Raw genomic sequence first — 26596 nt, forward strand, 5'->3', positions numbered from 1 at the left:
TAGAAACATTACGACGTTTTCATTAGGATAATTGATTTGCAAACGACCTGCGGCAGTGGCCATAAAACGGATTAATCAGTTCTACATAAGTATAAAACGCGGGTGTTACCCGATATAGAGAGTGATATTATAATAATGTGAAAAAACTGTTTTTGCATTTTAACCTCTGGCCCCGTGATGTGAGGGAATCAAAAAACAGAGTGTATCGTTTTTGGCGATCAAACACCTGCTTTGTATACATAAACGCTCACTCGCCCCTAAAAAGCACGCGCATGCTGTAAAAAAAAAAAAATCAAAATCTGTCATCGTCAAAGGAGAGTGACGGAATATTATACTACGTATTATTATATTTTCATCGAAGTCCTATATACCTATAGACATAAATATTATACATCAATTACTCGCGTTGTCGGCTCAAATCATAACGCACAAAGGAGATTGATCAGACGAAAGTTTTATGAACGGCGCCGCGTCAAACATGGCACCCTTGCAAACGGCATTTTCTGCAGCGCTCCACCGCCGCTTGGTCCCCACCTTAATTAACGTACAAAAGCCCCGCGGCCAGGGATCGGGCGGGTGTCGGACGGGAGCCGATGGCTTTTCACCTTTGTCCTAGATTACAACCGGCCTGACGAAATGCAATTTTAATAATGCGACAAACGAGCCGTTAACTCATTTGTCAACATTATTTGTACCTGTATTATTATTATTATTTTTTTTTTACTTTTAATTATTTTTATAGTATCTCGTAGTTTTCTTCTTTATTTATTATTACACTGTCATTATTATTATTATTATTATTATTATTATCATTATTATTATTATTATGTGACCAATAATGTCTTTGAGGAGATAACTATATAAATATTGTTTTCACTATTGTCATTTTTATTGCTTACTGGGTTTTTTTTTTTTTTAAATTATACTCAGGTAAAAAGCAAAATAATAATTTCATATTCGTTAAACACTACAATAGAAAGTCATAATAATTCTGGCATAACGTATTTTTATTTAGACACTTATTCAACAAACTAAAAATTAAATTGGTTGTAATTTTGTTGATTTATATAAGTGTATATATTTATCATTAATAAATTTTATATTTTAAAATTTATACTTATTTTTTTTATCCTTAACGGACAATTGACATTTATTTTTTCATTACAACTTAAATTTAAACAAGTATTATTTGTCTTATAACTACTTGTATTTAAAATTATTTCACAATATTTATACTTCATTCATTTTGATTTTTATGATAAATGTAAATTATCTACGAGTATATTATTTTATATTTTTATTAATATTATACAATATATAATGTACATATTTAACTGTATTCTTGGCCAATAAATTATTATTTATCTTATAAAACATATTACAATGATACCTAATAATGAAAAATTTCTATTTTAGTAACAGGCAGCTTTTTTGTAGTTTTTAATGATGATGTTCAAAATAGCAATCATTTTAAAAAAAAACTCTATAATAATAAATAAATAAAATATATTCTGTAAAATAAAAAATATCCATTTTATATTTTATATAATTTAAAGAATAATAATTATTAAAATTACCCAAATTTAAATTTATAATATTACATTTTACAGATACCTATTTATGTTTTTTAGAACAATAAAAATAAAATACAAAAAAATATTTTTTTTAAAACCATTAATTAAACGCACAATAAATTCTCACACAAAAATATAACAACTATAATAAGAATGAAAATTGAATAATTATAAAGAATAATAAGATTGTCACTAAATCGTCACAGATCACATACGATATCTAAACCTAAATTTATAATTTTTTTTATGTACAAATTCACAAAATTAGGTATATTATGTAAGTAAATTGTGTAGTGTGCCGTTCATTCATACAACGAAGTAATCTCGATATTATAATGATACTCTGGATCTGACTCTAAGTCGTAGCAAAAAGTATGCAACTACTCTGGTGATCAGCAGAGTGATGACTAATGCATATACATCGTAGTTGAAATTATCGGTGGTCATGGCGACTTCATCTAAAAACTTTGTTGGATACTTGTAATGGCAATACAAAGAGTAACATGGCAAAATGCCACGTTTATCGTAGATAGCGGCGACTAGTGCATCCAAACCATATCTCAAGAATGATATTTCCGTTCCCCACTTTAATAGATATGGGATATCGCGGAGATTCACACCAAAGCCACTGAACACCATCAACAAAACAACGATAATGGGTCCAACGAAGTTACCGTTCTATATAAATTACATAACAAGTAAAATTTTTGTTTATTCAAAACTAGTTTCCATCATATAGATAACGTACTATTTTATTAAAGTGTTATCATAAACTATAATAATATATATGAGTAGATACTGGCTTCAAATAGGATATGAATTTATCTATAGATTATATCAAAGAATAAGGATGTTAAATACATGAGAATGTACAAAAAAAAAAAAAATCCATTGGTTGGAGTGCAAAATATAATGATAATATTCTTTAAATTATTTATATTTATCATTAATATTCTATATTTATATTTAGGAATTTATTTGTTGAAATAAAAAATAACTTTTCCATTATAACGGCTTAATGTTGCAAAATACTACCTACAAGTTATACGGTAAAGATTATGAATGCTATGTTAGATATTTCGTAGATAGGTATACTGTATTTGAACAAAATATGAGTTTATACGAGGGCTATTTCGAAATCAACCTACGATGTGTTACGATTTACTAGATGTGGGCACTTCATTCGCGGCAATAAAGTGATAAGTGATGGTTCGATTGTGATTGATGTAGACAATTTAAAAACGGACACACAAATGTGCATAATGAAGGGGTCAAGGGCGCAAATTGATCATGACCGAAGACGTGATTCACCAAGTTCGAGAAAAAATGTATTTTACGATTTCAGATCTTTCAACAAGATTTTCCAAAATTTCTCGCAGTACTCTACACAGAATTGTACCTAAAAATTTGGGTTATCATAAACTGATTATAAATGGTTAAAAAATATCAAACCCAATTGGTAATAATATAACTATATCATATACGAATATATAAAATAATAATATAAATGTCCATTTCATTACTTACAATAACGCTAAACCAAGCACCAATAATAAATCCTAAACTCTGTGAAATAAGAACCATTAACCAACTAATGAATGTAAACATGCCAAATCTATTCCACTCCAATGGTTGTCCTGTCATTAAATAAATTATCACGGAAAATATCAAACAACCAAGTGTCTAAAACAGAATAATAATAATATTATTGCTTACAATATAAAACAATTAATAACTATAAAGTATTTTCTTACCGTAATTGGAATATCAAGTATGTTCGTAGCGATATAGTATGATTTTAATGAATACCATCTATTAAAATGTTCTTTTGTCAGTATAGAGATTTCAGCAGGAACTTAAAGAACATAGTTAAATTTATAATAATATCATTTCATTTCAATATTATTATAACTTATATTAAAAACTTACAATTAATAATATTTAACATCAATGTTGATCCAACGTGATGCATGAGAATGGAAAAAAGTAAATTATAGTTATCGAAAATTTTACTGCCATCATCGCCAATTTGTAAAAATAGTGTACCTAATAATAAACTTACTGTTATATTTACACCTATTCGTAGATAAGTCAAATCCTAAAGAAAATAAATATTCCAATTATTTGTAATACATTTAAATAATTCATACTTACTACTTACGTTTATAGAAAAAAGTTTAAATGTAATTTAGCCAATTTAGGTGTATTGAAAACTATATCAATAGTTTAAAAAATGTATAATATAATACGCATAATATGTGGGAAATAAAATTTAAAATTCAACCGTACAAAATTTAATAAGACTTAATGTTTTCAATCTGATAACAGATTACTTATTTATCATTAAAATATACGTTTATAGATAATCAGTTAAAAAAATAATAATTTGTTTTACGTATGTATTATATTATTTTAAATTCTTAGCAATAAATATTAAATAAACTTATTTTCAACATACCGGATCTCTTTTACATTTTAAAACTCCTCGATGTAACAAACATTTCAATTGGTTATAAGCAGAAGTTTCATGGACCACGTCGACTTCTTTTGATATTTTTTGAGTTTCGTCCACTTTAAAAAAAATATTTTAATTAATAGATTATTATCATGATTATATTTATATTTTTAAAATGCTGCAAGTGTAAATTTTCGAATTAAACATAAAGATTTAAAGTCTTAAATTTGTGATTTGTCGTCTTTAATTCTTTACTATTTTTTTTTTTTTTAGTTAATTATAGGTTATGGTTTAATGAAAATTATTATTTTGTAATAACAAGAAAATCAGTGTTACAATACCTGTAAGTGTGTTATTGATGGCTAGTAAATCAGAATGTCCTGTCCATGTTAAACATTTCCCATTTTCGATTTCTTTTGCCATTTTTTGAATTTTGTCGTTTCCATGATCGCCACAAGCCAATTCGATTACTATATAATACAGCTTATTTAGTAAGGTACGGAAAGAGTTACGTATTATTTTATTTTATTATTTTACCAAAATCAGCTGGATTGTGATAGATGGGACAGGGCAATTCGAGTTTTGATAGGTATGGTATTACATTGCCAGTAGACCCTTGGTACAAACATGTACCTTGCGACAGAATATAAACTTGATCAAACATTTGAAATAGTGATGCACTAGGTTGATGAATTGTACATATTATGGTTCTTCCCTGGTGAGCTAATAATCGTAGAAGTGATATACATTGAGAACATGAAGAACTGTCTAAGCCACTATTTCACCAGAAAATAATAATAATTAGTTGTAATACGAATATTAAAAACATTTCATACTTACGTCGTTGGTTCATCTAGAAACATGACCATTGGATTGTTTATTAATTCTAGAGCTATTGAAAGTCTTTTCTTTTGACCACCAGATAATCTTGCGGTTCTAGTGGCTTTACATTTGTCAAGACCCAGTGTAGATAATATTTCGTCCACCTAAATATAATAAAACTTTACTCAACATTTTGTAAATATTTATATTTTAAATTTAAAAAAAATTTTACCACAGAATCTTTATAGTTTTGAGTCTTGTCCATAGAGAGCTTAAGATTTGCAGCAACGGACATGTTTTCATTTACTGTTAACAGTGGTTGCAAGCGATCATCTTGTTGGATATAGCAAGATAATCTTCGGAAACTATCTAAACGCCTTTCTTCACCATTTACAGTAACGTTCCCTCGGACACCTTTCAAACTTAAAACAAAAAATGTGATGAATTGAAACGTGAATTTCTTTTGGTTTTTCGTTAAATTACATACTTATATCCGGATAAAACGTCCAGAAGTGAAGATTTACCCGCACCTGATGGTCCCATAATAGCAACCAATTGATTTGGTGCAAATATGCCATTAATGTTCTTAAGAACATCTTTAGTTCCTATAGTTTGGAAGAAAAAAATATGTATAAATTATTTGTTATAAAAATAATTGTAAATTATAATTACAATTATTTTCGAAAAAAATTAACGGTGCTTTCAAAACTGTACATTGGTGATGGACAAAATATGGATGTATATTGAATTCGAATAAAATTATACAATACATTACTGCATTTTTATTCAATATAACTAAGTATTATGTGTGAGCATAAAAACAGTTCAAAATAAAAATAATATTTTTAAATTCATTTCGATTAGAATAAACATAAGTATCCACTGTATTGCCAATATATAATTAATAATAATACAGATTTGTATATATGCGACTGTTAATATTTTTATTACGTAAAATTTAGTTTAGTATTCAATAAAATCAAGATATTATATTATAATACGAGTCTTACTATTAATCTATGAATTTCAATGATATATTATGAAAATTAAAAATGGTACAATAAATATTAGTAATGTATTAAAAAAATATATCTTATTACTCTTCACATAGATTCAAACATTTTGTTGTATTGCAGTATAAATTATGTTATTATTAATTGTAATTTTATAATGTAGTCTATAACACGCTAACGCTATACAAATATGATGATTTTTTGTAGATTCTACTATTTAAATAAATTATTTAACTGAATTTCTTAAATATACATCATTGGATCATTGTTGTGTACAAAAAGAATACTTGAACAATTAGATTAAATTATTAAAAAAAACATGTATCAAATTGTAAAGTAGATTCACCTTTTCCAATTCCAAGTGAGACTGTATAGTATAGGTTTTTAAATCTTAGCGTGACTTGGTCTTGTTTCCTGTCTTTGATGAACAGTCCTTTTGGCTCACATAGCCTGTTTGAATCATCTTTCGGCTCCATAGACTCACAGCTAGAATATAAATATGTATATATACAACGTAAATAGTGGAATAATACACTCAGATTTGATAAAAAAAAAAATAACTACACAAAATAAAATTATATAGATATCGTCTAAGTGCTTTAATCAAGTTAAAATGCGTTAATGACCACGAACCTGAGGTCGTCAAGGTATAAACATGCACAATAGACGGATATGTACTAATATAATACAAGTTAGGATCTCATAAACGACGTCCCCCACTTAGTAGACAAAATATTCGGTAGTGACAGCTGTTGGTGCGATAAAAGGGTTTGTGATTCCTTTGAAATAACCTATGCATGGACAATGAAATGCTTATCGTAGGCCTATATGACCGTGTAAGGACACAAAATACGGTTGGTTTTTGTTTAACCGTTTTTTTTTTATGTACAGAGTGTTTAAAATAAACACACCAAATACGATTTGTTATGTTTATATTTAAATATAGTTAATATACTTAATCGATTTTTTTGTATTGATCTTGATTTAACTACTTATTTACGATTACATAATTATGTTTTCTCATAATTTATTTAATTTGAATAATAATTTAAAAAACAAATTACGCAATTCAAAATCTTTTACTTCCTGCTTGTATTTTTTTCATAAAACTAACTAAGCCTATCAATATAATTAACTAATGAAAATTTAACTTATCCAAAATAGAAGTTAACGTTAAATTACCAACATCTTACAATACATATATTTTAGTTTGCTATACGTTTAAAACAAACGTTAAAACTGTTAAATTATAATCTTATACTAGTTATATTTATATATTATCTAAATGGAAAATTTTAAATTTCAATGCAATTCCTGATCATGAAACATGTTTTTCAATTTGAATAGTCGATGTAAACAGTTATACAATAGTCCCAAAATTCAACACAACGACCAATACAAATAAAATTAATTTAAACAATTAAAGAAAAAATGGTTTTACATGTTATATCTATATTATTATTATTGTTATTACTAATTATATTTATTAATTAGTAGGAATAATACTTAAATTTATTTGCACGGTTAGAACTGTCTAGGAATTTATACATATATAATCTTTACAGTGTACATGACTACATTCACAAATATTATTATTACTTTTTTTATTGGGTTAAAAGGCTTTAACATTGTGGTCATTAGCCTGTAAAATATTATTATTATTACAAATTATTTTAAATGACGTTTGTTTTAACCCTGACTACATATTATAAATAAAATTTCTGCACCACTTAATAATTTTGGAGATGTCTTGAATATAATTTTAATTCGAACAATCTATTTGCATTGGTACATATGTATAACACACAAATACCATCAATTATAACTCAAGTAAATCTTCATTTATTATTAAAATACCATCTAGGTAGGTACTGTTCCCGATGACGAGTAATAAAGGTAAACTATGTGTAATAAATAATTATATAATTCTAAAATGTATTATTTTGTTAAAAAATATGATATTTGTGAACTTAATAAAATTCTCATCTGATTTAAAAATGATCAAAAATAACTGAAAATTCAGAGTAAAAATTAAGAAACATAAATCTAGATTTTATAATCTAATACTGTATATTAATCTATAAAATGACACTGCCAAAACTTGGCAGCGTTGCCAGGTAAATCGTTAATATGATTAATTTGTTTGGATATTCTTTATTAATTGTTCATAATGCCAAATATTCTGAGTATTGTGTTAAAAAACCTAAATCGCCAACATTGGCCGAAATATTATTAGTTAGATTAAATAGGTAGATATTAAATATAGTTCATAAATAAAAATATGATGAAACTAATGAGAGTTATTTATGTATATAATAAACACCTACCTATTCATTACTATTTACAAAAACAAAGAGTACCTCTCACTCAAAATTAAATTTTAAACAAAATGTTTATTATTAGACACAACAAATTAAAATAGTGCTAAAAAATTTTCATTTTAAGATGAGTAACCATTGCTTAATATATCTTTTCATTACAAACAATAAACTGACGCACAAGGCTCGGTAAATAAAATAAAAAACAATCAGCTTATATATTAGCAATAAGTAATGATCTGTAAAATAAAAATGTATGTAGAAACAGTTGCTTAAGTTCTCATCTCAGAAATAATAAACAATATTACGTTACACCAATAACCATAAATTTAATATGATATCGTATGACGTAGTTAGCTCCTATCTGAAAAAATAACTAAATTAAAATGTCGTTACTATATAGTTAATAAATATTAAATAATATATAGTTCCTACCTATATAATGGATTATAATTCAGCACATTTGGCCTGTGCAATTTTCTTATGTATGTTAGAATTTACCAATTATAAAAGATATCTACAACAAATTATAAAATATAAGTATACATAGCTACTTAATTTTTAGTAATACTATGATGTCATATTGTTTTTTTACTATTGTAAATACCTAAATCATACATTTTAGGTCATCAAACCTCATTATTATAAATTATAATAGTAATGTTTAAAAGACGCAGTTTACCTATATGACTTAGATTTTTAACTATAGCGTATTGACATGCCTACGCGAGTAATTAACACTTAAAATAATTAAATTTATAATAAAATATATACTTATAATATTTAAACTACAATGTAGAACAATGCATTAACTTTAATTTCGAAGTCCATTATAACATATTATGTGCATATAATTTGAACAATTAATAATTTTACTTTTTATAATCTAAATTTAATTTAGTAGCTATATAAAATTATTTTATATTTTTCTTAGAATATAAACAAATTAAGATATTTAGTTTATTTCAGTTAATATTAATTTTCTTTCTTTATCCCAACATTGCAACATTGAAAATAAAGATAATAGTATTAAAAATATTTCAACAATTAAACTTCTCTTTTTGGAACATAAATACATAATCATATAAAAAAGTAACTCATTTATTAATTACTGTTTTTTTTTTTTAAAGTAACATAAATAAATAATTTTTATTTAATACAATTTTTTTTACTTATAATTTTAGTAATGTTATATAATATTAAAAAACATTTTTATTGTTCGAATCTTGATTAAAATACTAACCAAATTCTCATCAATGTAAAATGTTCGTAAATATTTTAAATTACAATAAATACAAATTATACTTTGTTTTATAAAAATAGTAGATACCTTTATCAGATATAATCATACAACAAAGGCTTATATACTTTTATATTAATTACGTAATTACTGTATACAGTTCATATCTGAAACGACTGAAACGTAACAATACAGTTCAATCATACGAATTTGGCATATCAATATCTGTAGATGGTACAATGACCAATGAGTAAAACATAAATATTTATTTAATTTTTTTTTTTCATTTATATATATATTACTAACATAAATAATAAATTGTATGCATTAAGTATTTTTTTTTTTTTTTTTTACATACATCGTACATTGTTCAATGTGTTTGTGCGTAAATCTATATCGTACATAAAGCATGCTGCGTTTTAATATACGTTTATGCTTAATATAAACCGTTTAAAAAACTAGATCTATATAATATGTGTCCAAGTTGTTTAATAAATCTCAAGACAATACAATTTTACTATATTTTCATTATTCCTGGGGATAACTGTAAACAAAGAATAGTACTTAGAATTTACAAAACAAAAGAATTTTTGTATTGTAGTTTCAATAAGGCTGTTATTATATAACTATTAGTATTAATTTATGATATATTTAGTCGTATATAGTATACAAATTGTATTAACATCTTCATGACGTGGATATATTCGAGAGAAGAACGTACCAATATAATAAAATATAAAATTCAATAATCTAAACATTCCTATTAACCTATTATTTTAAAACATTATTTAACTGATAATAATATAGGTAATATGATTTACAAATATAATATATACAGAAAGATTATAATATTTATGTTAATTAATTACTTTATTAAATTTAATTTTGCAAATTAAGTTATTTATTTAACTTTTAAATTTAATTAATAGATACTATATATGTATCGATAAATCGTTCAAATAATAATTTTGGATTACATCAACACACTTTAGCATTTTTTTCATGTATCGTTCAAATGTGGTTGTAACATTACATTTCATTTCCAAACTAAACCAGATAAGTAATTTATCATTCATAATATAATTCATTTAAGAACAATATTTAATTTGAAGATAAAAACTACTAATTTTATCAGAATATATAATAGGTACTACCTTACTACCTGTTAATATTTAATTCGTTAAAATGTTCTGTTGAACATTTTTACGTTATATTATATTCACTGATCATAGTTTATGCTATACACATAAAAAGCTTAATATTTTAAGAATAAATATATAAATATAAAAAAATATTTGTCTGGAAACTAATAAGAAATTAATTGATTAATAACAAAAATTAATTTTAAAAATATTCATAATTTTATGTATTACATTAACTTAATTTTGTTTTTTATATAATAATCTAAAAATAAAATGTATAAAAATTTAATAATATAAATTTCTGTAGTGAGACTTTTATCTGGTGAAAATATATATCGTTCGCTATAATTTCTACAAGCCCACTACCTGCAAAAAAGTTAAACATTTATAACACTCTGTATACTAGTTGCTAACACATTTTTATCACAGTTTATCTGTTTTATTGAAAAAAATCTACTTTTATAAACTCAAGTATAAATTATATTAGCTAATACATGGGTTAATATCCTGTATTGATAAGAATTACTTAAGATGCTGATTTGCATATATTATTTTTTTGTATCTACAATAGAAAAATGGAACATTGTTAAGATTCTAATACAAATTTATATGTGGAATTTAACTTAAATTGATAAAATCACATTTTAGGTAACAAAAATATAACGAATTATTTATGAACAAACTTTAGCAAGAAATTATGATGAAAATAATAATTGGTCTTCCTAAATAATGTTTTCTCCGATAAATCGAATGTATATCATAGATAAAAAAATATATATATATATACAACAAGTTTGAGCGTTTTTAAGCACAACTTTTATTATAATTACTTTTTTTTCAGTTTTGTGTAAATTAAGCAAAAAGGTCTGAAAAAATTGCATGATAAACTATCGAATAGCAATTCTTGAAAAAAAAATCGTACGCATGAGTTGTGTGATGAACTCTAAAAGTTTCAATTTAATCAACATTATTTCCTTTTAATTTTTATAAAATAAAGTTGCATATTATTTTCTCTTGAAATTAATGCATATATTATATATATATAAGTATAAATTTGAATAAAGTATAAAAGTTCTCCGCAGTAAACGAACAACGTATACTGAAAATTCACGTTTAAAAAATGAATATACATTTTATAATTACTCTCAATAAGGGGTCGATACAGAAAATAATATAAAAATACATAAAATAAACAAATATAAAAAAGTTTAAACATTTAGAATTTAATAACAACACCATTTAACTTAACGTAACTCTTTTAAAATTTTCAATGTAAATTACCTTATTAATGTTAATTTAAGCAGGTGGTCGTGGGTAAATTATATGCTTGAATAATATTGATTCATCGACGTAAGTAACTATTGTTTGATTGACGACTGATCCAGCAAACAACACTCACACGCGACTGACCGGAATATAATAGATATAAGTTTATTACAATTTAATGTACTGACAAAATATATTATAAATGTTAAGAACAGTTTAATCTAAACGGTTGAATTTTGACCTCTGAATATTATTTTATCACGAGACACGTTTCCCACTAGCCAACAACGATGCGCCAACATTTAAAATATAAGCGATTTCAGTTTGGTAATAATAATAATAATAATAATATATTCTTAGTTTAAATTTTATATAAAATATATTGTACCAACGATTTTTATTGTGTTGAAACCGCTTAATAAATAAATATTAATATATTATACTCTTTTATTTTGTTGACTAAATGGGATTAAATTAGATAATATTGCATGTAGGCATATCATAAATGCTTGCAATAATATGTATATATATATGTGTGTGTGTGTGTGTGTGTGTGTGTGTGTGTGTGTGTGTATGTAATAAATTAATAAAATGATAATTTAAAACTATAATATTATGTAAAGTCTCTAATTCTCTAATAATTGATAAAAAAAAATTACAATTTATTGAATACTTTAGATATGCGATCATTTTAAAATAATCTTAATTTATTTTTAAGTATTTTATTCTATTTATAAGAAACATAAAATGTACCTACTTTAAAATATTTTAAATTACATTCAATCTCATTTTATATTAAGTAATTTCACTACAGAAGTATCAAAATCTTCACCTTCTTACACACAACTATATCTTATACTCGTATTTATTTCCCGCATATTTATATTTTGTATACAAATTATACAGATTCTATTCTAAATACTTTATATTTTTTCACTATTAACAGATAATATCAAAAAAATTAGGACAAAGAAAACCTTCCGGGGACTAACGAATATTTTATTAATAAATACGAATTTTAAATCGTTGATAAATTCTATCTAACTTTTTAATTTACTATATTATTTTTATGTAGAATCTTACTAAGAATTACGTTATTGGTTATTGGTTTCACAACAACATGTTTATTTTATTACAAATCTATGATCATATTTTTTTGGATAAGACTTAGTTCATATATTTCAATACTTTTTAAATATTCATTATTATTAATATAAGTAATTTAGTATTGATAAGTATTTTGAGCAACATATAATTTCCCTATTTACAAATGTATATAAAATATAATGTGAAGTGAATCCTCAATAATAAAATGTAATAATAAATAAAATAATATTCATTATTATTTTGAGTATTAAACATTTTAACTTTGAATGTTAAAATTAATACCTACGATATATTTAGTAGGATTATTATTTTTAATTGAAATGAGCCTATGTTCATTTTAAATTATACAGTTATAACAATCCTAATTTGTAAAAGTGATGAAAAATATTAATTACCCAAATTACCTAATACCAATATTTATATAGCTACGTAATAATAGTCTATTTCTTTAAATTTGAAATCGTTGTTTATCATATGTACAATGTACAATACAATGCAATGTACAGTAAGTGCAATGTACATACATTTGTGTAATTTAAAATGTATACGCTACAGATTTAAATACCTTACCTAATAATTACTTCGTTGGAACGAGAGCATTGTAGTGTTGATATGTTATGTAATACAGTATTATATATTGTGTACATATAGGTTCTGCTCCTATACTCCTGCTTTAATTAATTATATAATTTTTAGGCATTATTAAATTAATTAGTTAATCTTTTTTAGTTAGACAACTGTGTAATAGTACTGCAGATGACACTACTAATTTATTTGACATATTATAAGTTTGTGATTTTTAAGGATCTACATGTGAACTATTAGGTATATAATCGAGATTATAAAAATAATTACCGACGGTAAATAAAAATTTAAATAGTTGCTATTTACTTATTAAAAGTAGAACACTCTATTAAAAGCATGTATGTTGGTTAAAAACTAGAAAATAGTACAAAAAAAACAAATTTGTATGCCACAGAACCATACAACCTACTTTACACTTTTCAAAAAAACGAAAATTAAACCACTACACATACAATACATGCACAATACATGCACAATACATAAAAATAAACAAAATAAAAATTATACCAGTCCATTATTGGTTATTACACAAAATGTAATAATAAGTACTTAAGATCATTTTTATAATATCAAAATATATTTAAAGCTATATATTATATTACTATTACTAATTTTTATTTTAATACATTTTTAGAATCTTCATTATAAATACAATATATTATACATGACTATTTTAGTATAAGAAATATGTCATATTATATTAAATGCATATTATTTATTCTTTTGAAGGGATATCATTTTACAGCACGAATCCTGCCACAACCTCGCAAATCACGGTACAATTATTACACGCCTGTATTATAATATACTCGGGGTCAGAGCGGCGCAAACCCGCGAGAAATACATTTTGATCCGCCGCCCGTCACGCCACTCTCCTGAATCCCTCCCACCGTGTCATGCAACAATAATAATATAATAACACGCGGCCCTCGTCCTATTTCTCATCCTTGTCCTCCTCTTCGGCGCTTCTCTTAGCCACCGCTACCGTTTAAACGCAGCAACGATAATATTGTTACAGTAATCGCAGTACAAAGGCGGAAGACACGCAATAATGGAAAAGTAAGTCGTATTGTAAACGAAAACTCTATATGTATATATGTGTACCTACCATATAATATATATATATATATATACATATTATGTGAATTATGTTTACATGTCTCTTGAGTTTAATCCCACGAAGAGTTAAATATCATCGTATCGCATCATGAAAGCGGTTATTAATTAGAATATATATCTATACAATATTAATAACAACACGGTGCACGGGTGAAATTTTCCAGTGTTTATTGTTACAAAGTTCTTGACGCCGTGCTCGTAATCTAAAAGCGTTATTATTATGATACGTTCAAATCTACATAAATAGATACGTGCGGAATGATACACATCATGAATATAGTTTGTGTGTGTGTGTGTGTGTGTGTGTGTGTGTGTGTGTGTGTGTGTGTGTGTGTGTGTATCGTGTTTACTCGCAAAAGATAAATTTATCGATCTCCATTAAAATTCATAAATATTTTCTTACATTATATTTTAAAACTACTTAACAACAATTTGTTTTTATTATGAATACGCGTAGTATTACTTACACACTAGCACTCTAGGTGATTATGTATCTAGTTGTTGAGGCTGATACTATTATTATCCATCAAACTAAAATAAAAAAAATTTCCAAATGTCGAATTTTACTATCGTTTTTGAAATTTAGTTGAATCAGTAAAAATATACACAGTCGTGTATGAAAATAAAATAGACTATACCTACTCGGAAAATTTTTTAACATATAAAATAGATGCCGTTCCCACTGCAGATGATTGAATGCCACCCTTAGTTGGTGACTGGGTGAGCGGTGAGCGTGTGTCACTTATTCAAACGACAAAACGCTCTCATTATGATTTACAACTCAAATAAAGTTTAATATTTCTGTAGATAATTATTATTATTATTTAATAAAATTATGTATGCCGTTAACGATTAAAGATTGTTCAAGAGAGACAATAATCGAGTATCGACTTTACTACTTGGCCACTTTATCGATCTACTTACCCGATTTTATCTTAATATCTTATATTATTAAAAATAGATTTGATTGAATTTGGGACCGGTCCCCAAAACGTGCACCGTGCGCGTAATCATAGCTGTGATAAAATTGTTTAAATATTGATATCAATTGATTTAATATAATCTGTAAAAAAACAAAACAAGTTTTAAAGTCATGTGTATTCGTTATGTGCGCTGATTTAGTGTTATCATCGATTTTGCCGAAAGTTGTTCATCATAATCTCTCTTATTTATTTTAATGTCTGTATATGTTTCATTACTTTTTAAATATTTATTTAAATCTTGCGATACGTAAAAACATTTGATTATAAATATTTAATGTTTGATATTGTTCTTTCTTTGTTGTGTTTCTCGTACATAATATTTTTAGGATTCAGAAAAAAAAATACAATAAAATGTGTCGACAGCGAGGTAGATTATACGCTTCTATAGCTCTACAGTTCCTTCGATAGTAAATTTGACTGAATTACCGCTCAGTAAAAATTATTTGAAATAATATACTCTGTATATTAAAGCAACTATAGCATATATTATCAAATATACCGTACTACTACACAATACCATTTCCACGGATTTGACCTATATATTACAACGCCAATTGTAAAACATTTCTTTGATTAATATTGTATATTAAATTATTAAATATACTATTTTTAGGTACGTAGGTAAAACACTAATAAACTTCAAAAGGATATCACCAGTTTTTGATTAAAAAAAAAAATGTTTTTTAGACATAAAAATATCCTGTCTGAAAAATTATTTGTTAGATTAAAAATGTAAATATAAAGTACCTGGCAATTTTTTTACGATTTATAACATTTCTTTCGTTATTTCCTTTTGCTTTTCTTATTTCTGATCAAAGAATGGATTTGAAAAAAATTATTCATTGTTATAATAAATTATAATTTACTTAGTTTTAAATATGAATAAATTATGTATTATAATAAATAGTCTATCTAAGACCATGTGCAAATGATATAATAATAAAAAAAGAACAGTTAAATAATTAGTTTTAAATTAAAGAGCAGCGATAAACCTTTTAGATTTCATTGATAGCTAACCAAAAATATTTTATTAAATTAGAAGTTTCAAACACATTATTGGACAATAAAAAAACTTGATATTTTACTTAACGCCTTTATAAATTGTTAATCTTACATATTATTTTAAACATAAAAAAAAATTATTTTTCCTATTAATATTTGATAGGGACATTGCTTTATCAAATATAAAAGATCTTTATTTTTAATAACCACTGATAAGATATTTTTAAACAAATTTAGGTCGTTTTTGAATAAATCATAAACTAAGCTATAATTTATTTCTTGAATGACTTACAAATTCTCAGTAGGTACTTAATAACTTTCAATGTTTCAAACATAAAAACGTTTAATATGTTATAATAATATAATAGATAAAAATATCGTTAATATTTATAAATATAGTTATAAAGTTACATTTTTGATCAGTCGCATCAAACTAGACATCTGTAGTTTTATAGAAATTAGATTTTTACTTACTATTAATTATTTTCAATATTAAGGTTAATAATATATTAATATAGGTACATATATAGCCTATGATTAAATATAAAATGAAATACTCCTGCGTGTAGTCATTTTAAACGATAAGAATTCAATATATTCATAACAACTTATTTTAATAATTTGATAAGAAAATATGTCAAATAACTACATAAACCCTTTTTTTCATTAACACCAGATAACGTAGAACAAAGGTCTTCGTCCACGTTAGAAAAATTACAATTCCCACGGAATTTAAAAAACAAAACAAAACAAGTTTTATACATGTCTACATATTTATAGGTTTTAAATATCAATCTGACATCACATCGTGAGTAAAAGTTAAACGGATAAAAACAACGCGTATAAATTACGGAATTTATTATGTATAACAGTCTTTAACTGACCTCATTTAAAATACGAAAGCCGGTATAAAACCTTGTGCTTTATCCACGTCTATGACAAAAAAAAAGATAAATATGTTCGTACGATTTGTAAATGTTATTGTGATTGCATATTATTATGATTATGTAATCAAAATATTACTTCATTACAAATCATATTGTTTTTTTATCAATGTTTTTTTGTTATTTAGTTCCATTATACAAACGCCAAGAGCAACATTATTATAATAGACTTGGTACGACGTTGAATTATTGAACATGACGATTTATTTTGTTTAGAACTTAATCTTTGTTCTTATTCATTTTATCGATTGTTACTATACAGGGTGAATCATAAGCTCACGATTATTGCTTACAAATATGTTGTATTAATTATGCATTTAAAATTAGATAGTTACGGAGTAGACATGATATCCTAAAATGTTAAGGGCCTGTAAAAAAGAATAGGTTTTCTTAGGCGACCACTTCAGTTCACTAGTTTCAACTCAAAATAATAAACTATTGATTCAAATAGTTCAATATTAATTAATTATCTATACTATAATTTATAAACATTAAAGAAGATCGTCAAATCATAATTTATAAAGTATAAAGTATAATTGTCCATCTAAAAATAAAACCACTAAGTTAAAAATTATTAAAAAAAATTTTAAATAAAAAGATTATATTTAACTAAAAAAATTAAATACCTATAAACTTAAAATCTTTGTATACTCCTGGTTCGTATAGTATCATTTTGTATATAAAAGAATAATAAGACCGTAATATTGTATTGATTATTTATAGTTACTTTAGGTATACGGTATACTATACGATATACATATATATATATATATATAGTATGATTGTAGGTAAGTAAATTTTGGAGAAGTATAAGATAACACTTACTTTCCCATATGTTGGTAAACATAATTACACAATTAAATAAAACAAGAAGATTAATTAGATTGATAAATTAATAAATAATTAGCTGATAGAAAAAAGATGGACTTATAATAATTTAAGACATGGAATATCATTATGTATCTTAGTTTAAAGTGTTTAAAGCAACTATATTTTTCATTTATGTCAATCTTATAAACATTTATGACATAATTACACCATAACTACTTTGCTAAATTTTGTATGTTTTTAATTCTTTGGCTTATTTTTAAAAATTTTTTTTATTGATAAAATTAATATTAACATTTTTATAACTATAAACAAAATAATATAATTTAGCTATAATTTATCCATATATAAGTTATACATGTTAATATTTTGAGATGCTTGTTAAATGAATACGAGTCTTATTAATCATTTGTGTCCTTCAAATAAATCTGAAACCTAGTATAGATTTATTATCATTATACGAATTAAATTTTAATACTTAAATACTTAGTTTTCATCCGCAAGATACATATTTATAAGAACTCAAATCATATCATGTATAAAATAATTTATTTTATTTTTTAACAGGATTATAATATAAATTCTTAATCTACAACAATTCATTTTTACAACAATAATAGATATCGGATACTTACACTAAAAGTATTCTAACATAGAAAATTTAAATTACCTATTGTATTTTATATATTGAATCTTTAATAAACATTGAGACCAAATAAATCATTACAAAATATTGTTAGGTTTTGTGTTGACATACATTGAAAGTACATAGATAGTTAAAATGTTCATAATATTTCAAAAAATAAGTGTTAATAAGCCAAGTCTATACTTACACACATCCTATATGACTCATTTTGACAACATTGCTGACATTCAATCACGTGTACCCTTATGCGTTATGACATAATTATAAAAGAAAATCAGAAACATAATCATTTATCGGCAAACATATACAACTATATGCTAAGTCTGGACCTGGTTTTAGATTTTAGAACCGCACTCCTTACTCTCCTTTGCTCACAACAACTCAAGTAAGTAATAAATTGTATTTTCATATATTTGAAAACAATGATAAAATATTCATAAAATGATTATTATTGAATCTTGGTTTGCTATAATATCAACTTACTCGTATTGCTACTGTTTATTAAACGTATTTAATTTCAAGCTATTATTTTATTTATTTATAGTTAATTAATGAATAATGATTTTTAATACCTACTTAATTAATATAAAAATCAGTAGCGACGAATGACAAGTGACGTCGTGACGACTATAGATATAGAAAAAACTGGCAGTCCGTAACATATTATTTACGATAACATAGTGCATAGGTATGCATATCTAAACATATTTATAAATACGCATGTCGTTATGTATACTACTATTATGCGCTATGTAGATCAGTACTCTGCAAATAGCGGCCTGAGAACAATTTTTATCTGGTCCGCGGAAGAATGTTTTTTTTGGCGGTGAATTTAATGACGTTTTTATTCATTTTTATTTTTCCTTTCCTGCGTAAACCTGAGTATCATTACATATATATACATATTTTTGTTATTTTAAAGAATCGAAAATTTCCTTAAATGATCTTCCTAAAATATTAATCGGTGATCCGTGCGGTTAACTGTGTTATACGTTATACCTAAACTACTACATTAGATATAAATCATTAAACTTAAATAGCAGACAAATGGAGTTAACCACCTGACTAATTAATACTTTTAAATAAACCTTTTTAAAATATATATGTATAAATCTTTATTTTGGAAAATTATAATCCATACAGTTAATACACTGAGTAAGTAATTAAAAGACGAAGAAAAATGAACAACGGTGATAGCATGAAAAAAAGTCTCACAATATTAAAATATACCAACATTTTAATATTATACTGCGGATAGAGGCGCGTAGGTTACAATAAGAAGTCTTGTATACGCGTATAATATATAGGTACAGGCACCTACCTACGATAGTGATTAAAATCCATTTATTTTTACGAAGATGCTGTAGTAGTGTCGCGACAGTAACGCGGCAATTATTATAGTGCACGGTGTGTTTCTTGCGCGCGATCGATCCTAATAATTACTTATTGTTTTCGATAATATAATATTATTATTTATTAACATTATAATATTATTATACTCGCACATAACATACGCGATACATGCGTGCGCGCGCGCGCACACACACTCACACACCTGTTTGCACGCTTGCACAATAATTATAACATTATAATAGGTTGGCCGTGAAGGTAGAGAGGTTTACAGATTACCAGTATTATAATGTACACGCGAAACCGACCGCCGAGGATGGAGTACTGATTTCTCGCGGTGTGCACATTATACACGCGAGCCGACGACAAGACGGCAACAGCGATCGTTGTATATTATTATATTCCTACCATAATATTATATAGGTACATTGTATAACCACGGTACATAACGCCTATATCGGCTCTATGTGTGACCGTGTGTAATACCTGCCTGCAATGCGCGCATTTTTACTTCTGCCCGGGAACGCGCGTTCTCCGTTCACCCGGCCGTCGCTTTATCCGCGATACAGCGTTTTTCGTCCGCCACAAACAGGTAAATAAATAATTGTTTGTCGATTGTCGAGACGCGCACCGGCGCAACACTCGCAGACTACGACGACGTTCGGAGACGCCGAAACGATTTTTCGACTGTGGGGGCAAACGTTGAATTTTAATTATTATATAATTATTGTTATTCCTAGAGCTATATTCTATATGAGAGGCCAACCAAAAAAATATTGATTTACGTTTTCTTAATGAAAAAAAATAAGGCGATGTCAAAATGAATATTAAAATTTATTGTAAAACTAGGTAAGTACAAAAGAAAAAAAATTATTTATAAATATCGTTGTCGATCACTATCGCATGACGAAGTAACATAACGAAGTATTACAAATAACTATAGTATTATAATATGACATGGGTTTTACGGGAACACAACTCGAAATAAATTCGAAGATATTATTTTAAATTACATAATATCCATTGCCCCGTGAAGCAATTACTTTGGGCATTCGCTCTTATTGGCCCCGTGGTTCCGACGTTTCTGACATCGTTTCTTATGATACGAATGATACAATATTTTATGTGCCTCGCCGAAGATTTTCAGATATCTACCACATAATAAGCGAAACGAGTGCCACCATCCCGAATTTCGTTAAGTAATAATTAATTTAAATCCCATCACACCATTTTATTCACTGTTATCGCTTTATCCGTAATTCCGCATACCTATCGACGAATATTATACTTCACTATTTTACTGCATAAATCAATAATAATGCATAATATATATATATTATATAGTATATATTATTATGTATGACATGTCGACACCCAACGAATTTCCAGGAATTACACCGTCTTCATAAAACAAATTTAACAATTTAAGATTTTGAAAGTGATATCAAATCAAATCACGCATTTTGGAAGATAGGTATTATTATAATTTGTAGTGGACCGTCATCTCATGGTGTCTATTGGTCTCTGCCTCTATAGATAAGTAATATTAAAATATAAATGATAAATCTTAACTAAAAATATATCGATGGAATTTTCGTTAAATTAGGCACTGGTACTACAATTACCTATATCTGCCATCCATCTTCATAATTTACAAATTTGTAATACGATAAGTCAAAAGGACACAATCGGTGTAATTTTCGTGCACTCGTATCCACATATGCTTAGCTATAACATAAATACACGCTACTGTCCGCTTTGTTAGTAATAATTAATATAAGTACTCCTTTATCCGTATCAATAGATTTACATTACTAATTCTGTAGAAGTACCTACAATAATGGAAATTAAAATAATTCAAATTAAAACTATTTACATAATTTATATAGCTATTATGTGATAAAACCATTACATTTATCATCTTGGATTATTATGACACAAAAACAAAAGTTTAAATTTGATATTGTGTTTATTATATAAATATAAAGATAAAATAACCCAAAAAACATAAACAAACTATAATGAATGCTTAATAATCTTCCGAAGTCAAATTTCAAAAATACGAGTATTGGATACCTAATTAAAAATGTTATTGGTGGGCAGTGAGCACGATCATATTAATACACTGTCTAAATCAAACATATTTACACTTGGACGTGCATTAATATTAAGTAAACATAGTCTGAAAATTGTTATTCCCATATCTTCCATAGAGATCAAATCGTATGCAATTGTGTAGATACATTTTATTCATTATAATTTAGGGTACCTAATAATTTAATTACCATTAATTGTCCCAATTATCGTTGATTTTGTACTATTATAAAGAATGAAAATCAAAGTCGTACACATAATGTGTATATATATTATAATATTATATACATAACGATATAAATATTAATTTGTTTTGACATTCATTTGTTTCTAGAATTTTTACATAACCACATATAAAAATAACCTTTTTTGTTAAGACTTCGCTGACTAAAAAATAGAAAATTAATCATTGTTCTCTCTACTCGCGTCTATAATATTATATACTGTCCTTGCCATCGGAGTTTAGTTAAAAAAAATGGATGGATGATCATTGAACAGTTATTATTATATTATATTAAATGGCAAATGCAATGTAGGGTAAAACAAAGTAGACAATTATGGGTAAATATACCTAGTCATACAGACAAACTTCGTGATATGGCTTTAAACATGTATAACAAAAAATTTACTTGTTCACCACTTCACCAGTAAAATTTATTCATTTAAAATAGTTTCAACGTTTTTCTTAGGTTGAGAGACCTACATTAATGTTAGTACCGTCTCAGTGTGTAATAAATTGTAATATTACTAATATAATATGTTGTAAACTGGTAAGTACATATTATGAACGGGGCTATACAAAATCATACTGAAATCCACACTCTGCAGGTTGTGACTTATGATTTCATTAAAAATAAAACGAAATTTAAAAAAATTTTATCTTAGAACCTTACAACAATATCGACATATTGTCATTAAATAATATTAAATTTTCATTTAATGAATATTGAACATTTTTTTTAAAAAAATATTTCAATTAACATTGCAGTATAATTATACAATAAATTTTAATCAATATTATATGGCATGCTATTTACAGTGTAATTCACTTAATTTCCATAAAAATGTTGTTTTTAAAAGTACGTATTAATAAGAATAGCTGCAATTTTTAAGCCTAATATATATTTATTTTTTTCAAAACATATAGATATAACAATATAGATGACTATAGACTATAGAGTATACAATTTAGCTGAACAAATGGAGGAAATTAGATATAATTTATTACATATACGTTATACGTAAGAATGACAAGGCACACATAACTTTGAAAACAATAAGTAAGCATCTTATACTACTTAACGATTATAGACTCAACAGACAATAAAGCAATTAGACTTCTGAGTTCTGTCTTATGTATATACATTAAAGCTTATAGGTGCAATGCAAAGTAGACAAAATAAAGAAACTGCGGTCTACTGATGTGTATTCTTTGGACCACTCCATGTCACTTTGATCATCTCCGTGCAATACAAAGTATTGTAACTTATGTAGGTATATTATTTTAAATATGAAAGCAACGATAATATATATTCAATGTATTCAACAAAAAAAATCGTACCAGAATTCTGCTTATTCTTCAATGTTTAATACTATTGAGTTTTTTTTTTCTTCAAAATTCGACTTAGAAAAATGTGTTTAAAGGTATTATAAACAGTGGACTAGTGGAGTATTTATAGTTGACCCCCATCAATTATTTTTATAGTTGTATTCATTACTGAAAGTATCGTAAAAAATTATTGATGAATGACAAAATATCTTAAAATTAAATAATGTTTTGTTTTCTTTAGAAAAAGTTTAATGAATTACTCATTTTATCAATCAATCTGAAAAGTCGTATTGAAACTTAAAAGTAATTAAGTATTGAACAAATTATGGTGATAAAAAAAAAGACGTCTACAATTAATACCTATATTCCTTCTTTTATTAATATATCTATAACAATATACATGTATACAAAATTAATTTAACTAATATAAACAATTAGGTACTCAGTAAATTTCAGATTTAAATTAGTTTCAATTTATTCAGTCAAATTGTTTATACTTTATTCCTGTCATAAATATAATCTAAAACTAAGCAAAAATCCTAATATTTTTTTACAAGAAAATTACTACTCATAAGGTGTATTATAATAAGCCATCAGGTATGAATTCGTGATGAAACTATACGATAATATCTGTGAACAAAATATATCAAGGAGACAGAACATCCTTTTCCAAAAAAAAAAAAAAATTACACCACTGATTGCAATAACATTTATTGTATTTCTAGTAATTTGGTACGATAGCACTAATCTAAAACGATTTCAATTACCGCAGTATAGAAACAAAATCCAAAATTACATACAAAGTTAAAAATAAGGGTTTTCTCATATTTTCTTGGAGACTACAGAACAATTTAAAAAGTTCCTTTTAAAGTGCAATCCTAAGTTCAATTTCTAATTTATATTCTATAGAGGTTCTGTACGCAACTATTTGAACTTTTAACTGTCTCGAAAAGTTTTTTAGAAAAAAAACACACACCGTTATACACTAGCATTGTCAATACCCAGCTACGTCATGTCTGTCGCTTAAAATTTAAAATGTATTAATAATATTTGTTGTACTAACACCAACCTATTTCAGACATTAAATGGTTGTAAAAAATTATTTCCTATAACAATTGTTGAAGTCGTTTTTCACTTTTGTAGATTTCACACAGTATCATTGGTAGGTAGGTACTATTTACAAGTGTTTTGTCTGGTTTTTATAAATTAAAAATACATACGTACATTTATATTATAAATTATTATTGTTCTGTCACATAAGTGCCAAGTGGGAAGTAAAGGGAGGGAGAGCGAGATATTTCTTCGCAATTGGAAATAGGTAGTGTACAAATAATCTGTGTGGAAGACTGTAGAAGAGGACTATAGCCTCTTAAAATACCTAAATAAAAATTTTATTGCTTCACTTAGTTCACTTAAATAATATGTTTACGTTTTTTATTATTATAATTTTTAAAATTAATTGGAAGAATTTCTTGTTAAATCTACTTACTTAATTCCTACCAACGAGAGCCATCATAGTCCCCTGTTCTTTTATTTCTTTTACAATTTCACTTTAAAATTACAATTGAATGTGTCAGATCATTGTGATTTGTGATGGACTCTGTATACCAGTATCTAGGATGGTAAAAGTAGACTGCAGAGAATATATTATAATTTTTATCCGCGATAATTGCATCATTGCTCTATACGTGAAACCACTTTTAGATTCTTCAATCATAATCTTGAATGTATGTTTTGACAGTGGTTTCAGGTATAACCATTGATTATAAAATAGATTATTCTATTATTATTATTAATGGTATAACTTATTCGTAAATTTATTATAAATTATCTAATAAGCATTCAATCAAATATCATTATATCAATATCCATTTATCTATACTTAATGATTCAAAACTTACAATACAGCAGAGCTCTTTCCCGGTTTTTTATTTTATTAGATTTAAACTTTTCATTATTATTTATTATGTATCTGTTTATATCTCTACAGTTGATTAATATAGTCTGTTCAAATTCGTAATCAAAATGCAGAAGTAGAATCAATTAAAAATGTATTAGGGGTATGAATTATATATAACATTGTTTATTAATAGTCTCGTAGTTTTTTAATTAAGTGTACCCGCCATTAAATATTTATTTAAAACAAATAAAGAATTATATCCTTAGTATTAAGGAATTAGGAGAGTAGGAGACTTCGTAGGACTGTGAACTGAGAATCCCGCTTAGGAAGGAAAACAGAAAGAAAATATCTCTTAAAATTTAAAAGCCAACAGCTGCTACTTTGAAAATGAGATTTTTCTTGGAAATTGTTAAAATACAGTTGATATTTACATAAAACAACATTTGATAAATATGAAAAATAGTTGTATTAAACTGTTAAAGCTTGCATGAAAATCAAAATAATGTATAATTTCAAGAGCCATGAATCACTTAATGTGAAATATAAATATAATATATAAAATATTTTTAAACATTTATTTAAAATTATTCAATCTTAAAATTAATTTATAATAAATATATTTGAAGGAATACTGCTTGAATTGGGAAGCAATTATAGAA

General features: G+C 25.7%; 1 protein-coding gene across 6 annotated transcripts; it reads right to left on the minus strand.

Annotated features, from left to right (window-relative positions):
- Positions 1–1621: 1621 nt before the first annotated feature.
- On the minus strand, positions 1622–20597 carry LOC113557369 (ATP-binding cassette sub-family G member 4-like). 6 transcript variants are annotated; one of them, XM_026962843.2, is made up of 13 exons: positions 20366–20597; positions 19232–19286; positions 6211–6350; positions 5339–5456; positions 5084–5273; positions 4870–5015; positions 4567–4805; positions 4371–4499; positions 4033–4145; positions 3504–3672; positions 3329–3429; positions 3102–3257; positions 1622–2252 (listed from the first exon to the last, which is right to left on the minus strand). In XM_026962843.2, exons 2-13 carry the CDS (start codon positions 19249–19251, stop codon positions 1905–1907), a joined length of 1869 nt encoding a protein of 622 aa, XP_026818644.1. In that variant the 5' UTR covers positions 19252–19286; positions 20366–20597; the 3' UTR covers positions 1622–1904. The 6 variants fall into 6 exon arrangements, with proteins under 6 accessions (XP_026818644.1, XP_026818643.1, XP_026818645.1 ...); XM_026962847.2 differs by lacking the exons at positions 19232–19286; positions 20366–20597 and adding exons at positions 8618–8699; positions 11846–11975 and having other exon boundaries at positions 1623–2252; XM_026962842.2 differs by lacking the exon at positions 19232–19286.
- Positions 20598–26596: the final 5999 nt, after the last annotated feature.

The sequence above is a fragment of the Rhopalosiphum maidis genome, chromosome 1 (genome assembly GCF_003676215.2).
Source record: "Rhopalosiphum maidis isolate BTI-1 chromosome 1, ASM367621v3, whole genome shotgun sequence".
NCBI classification, from domain to species: domain Eukaryota; kingdom Metazoa; phylum Arthropoda; class Insecta; order Hemiptera; family Aphididae; genus Rhopalosiphum; species Rhopalosiphum maidis.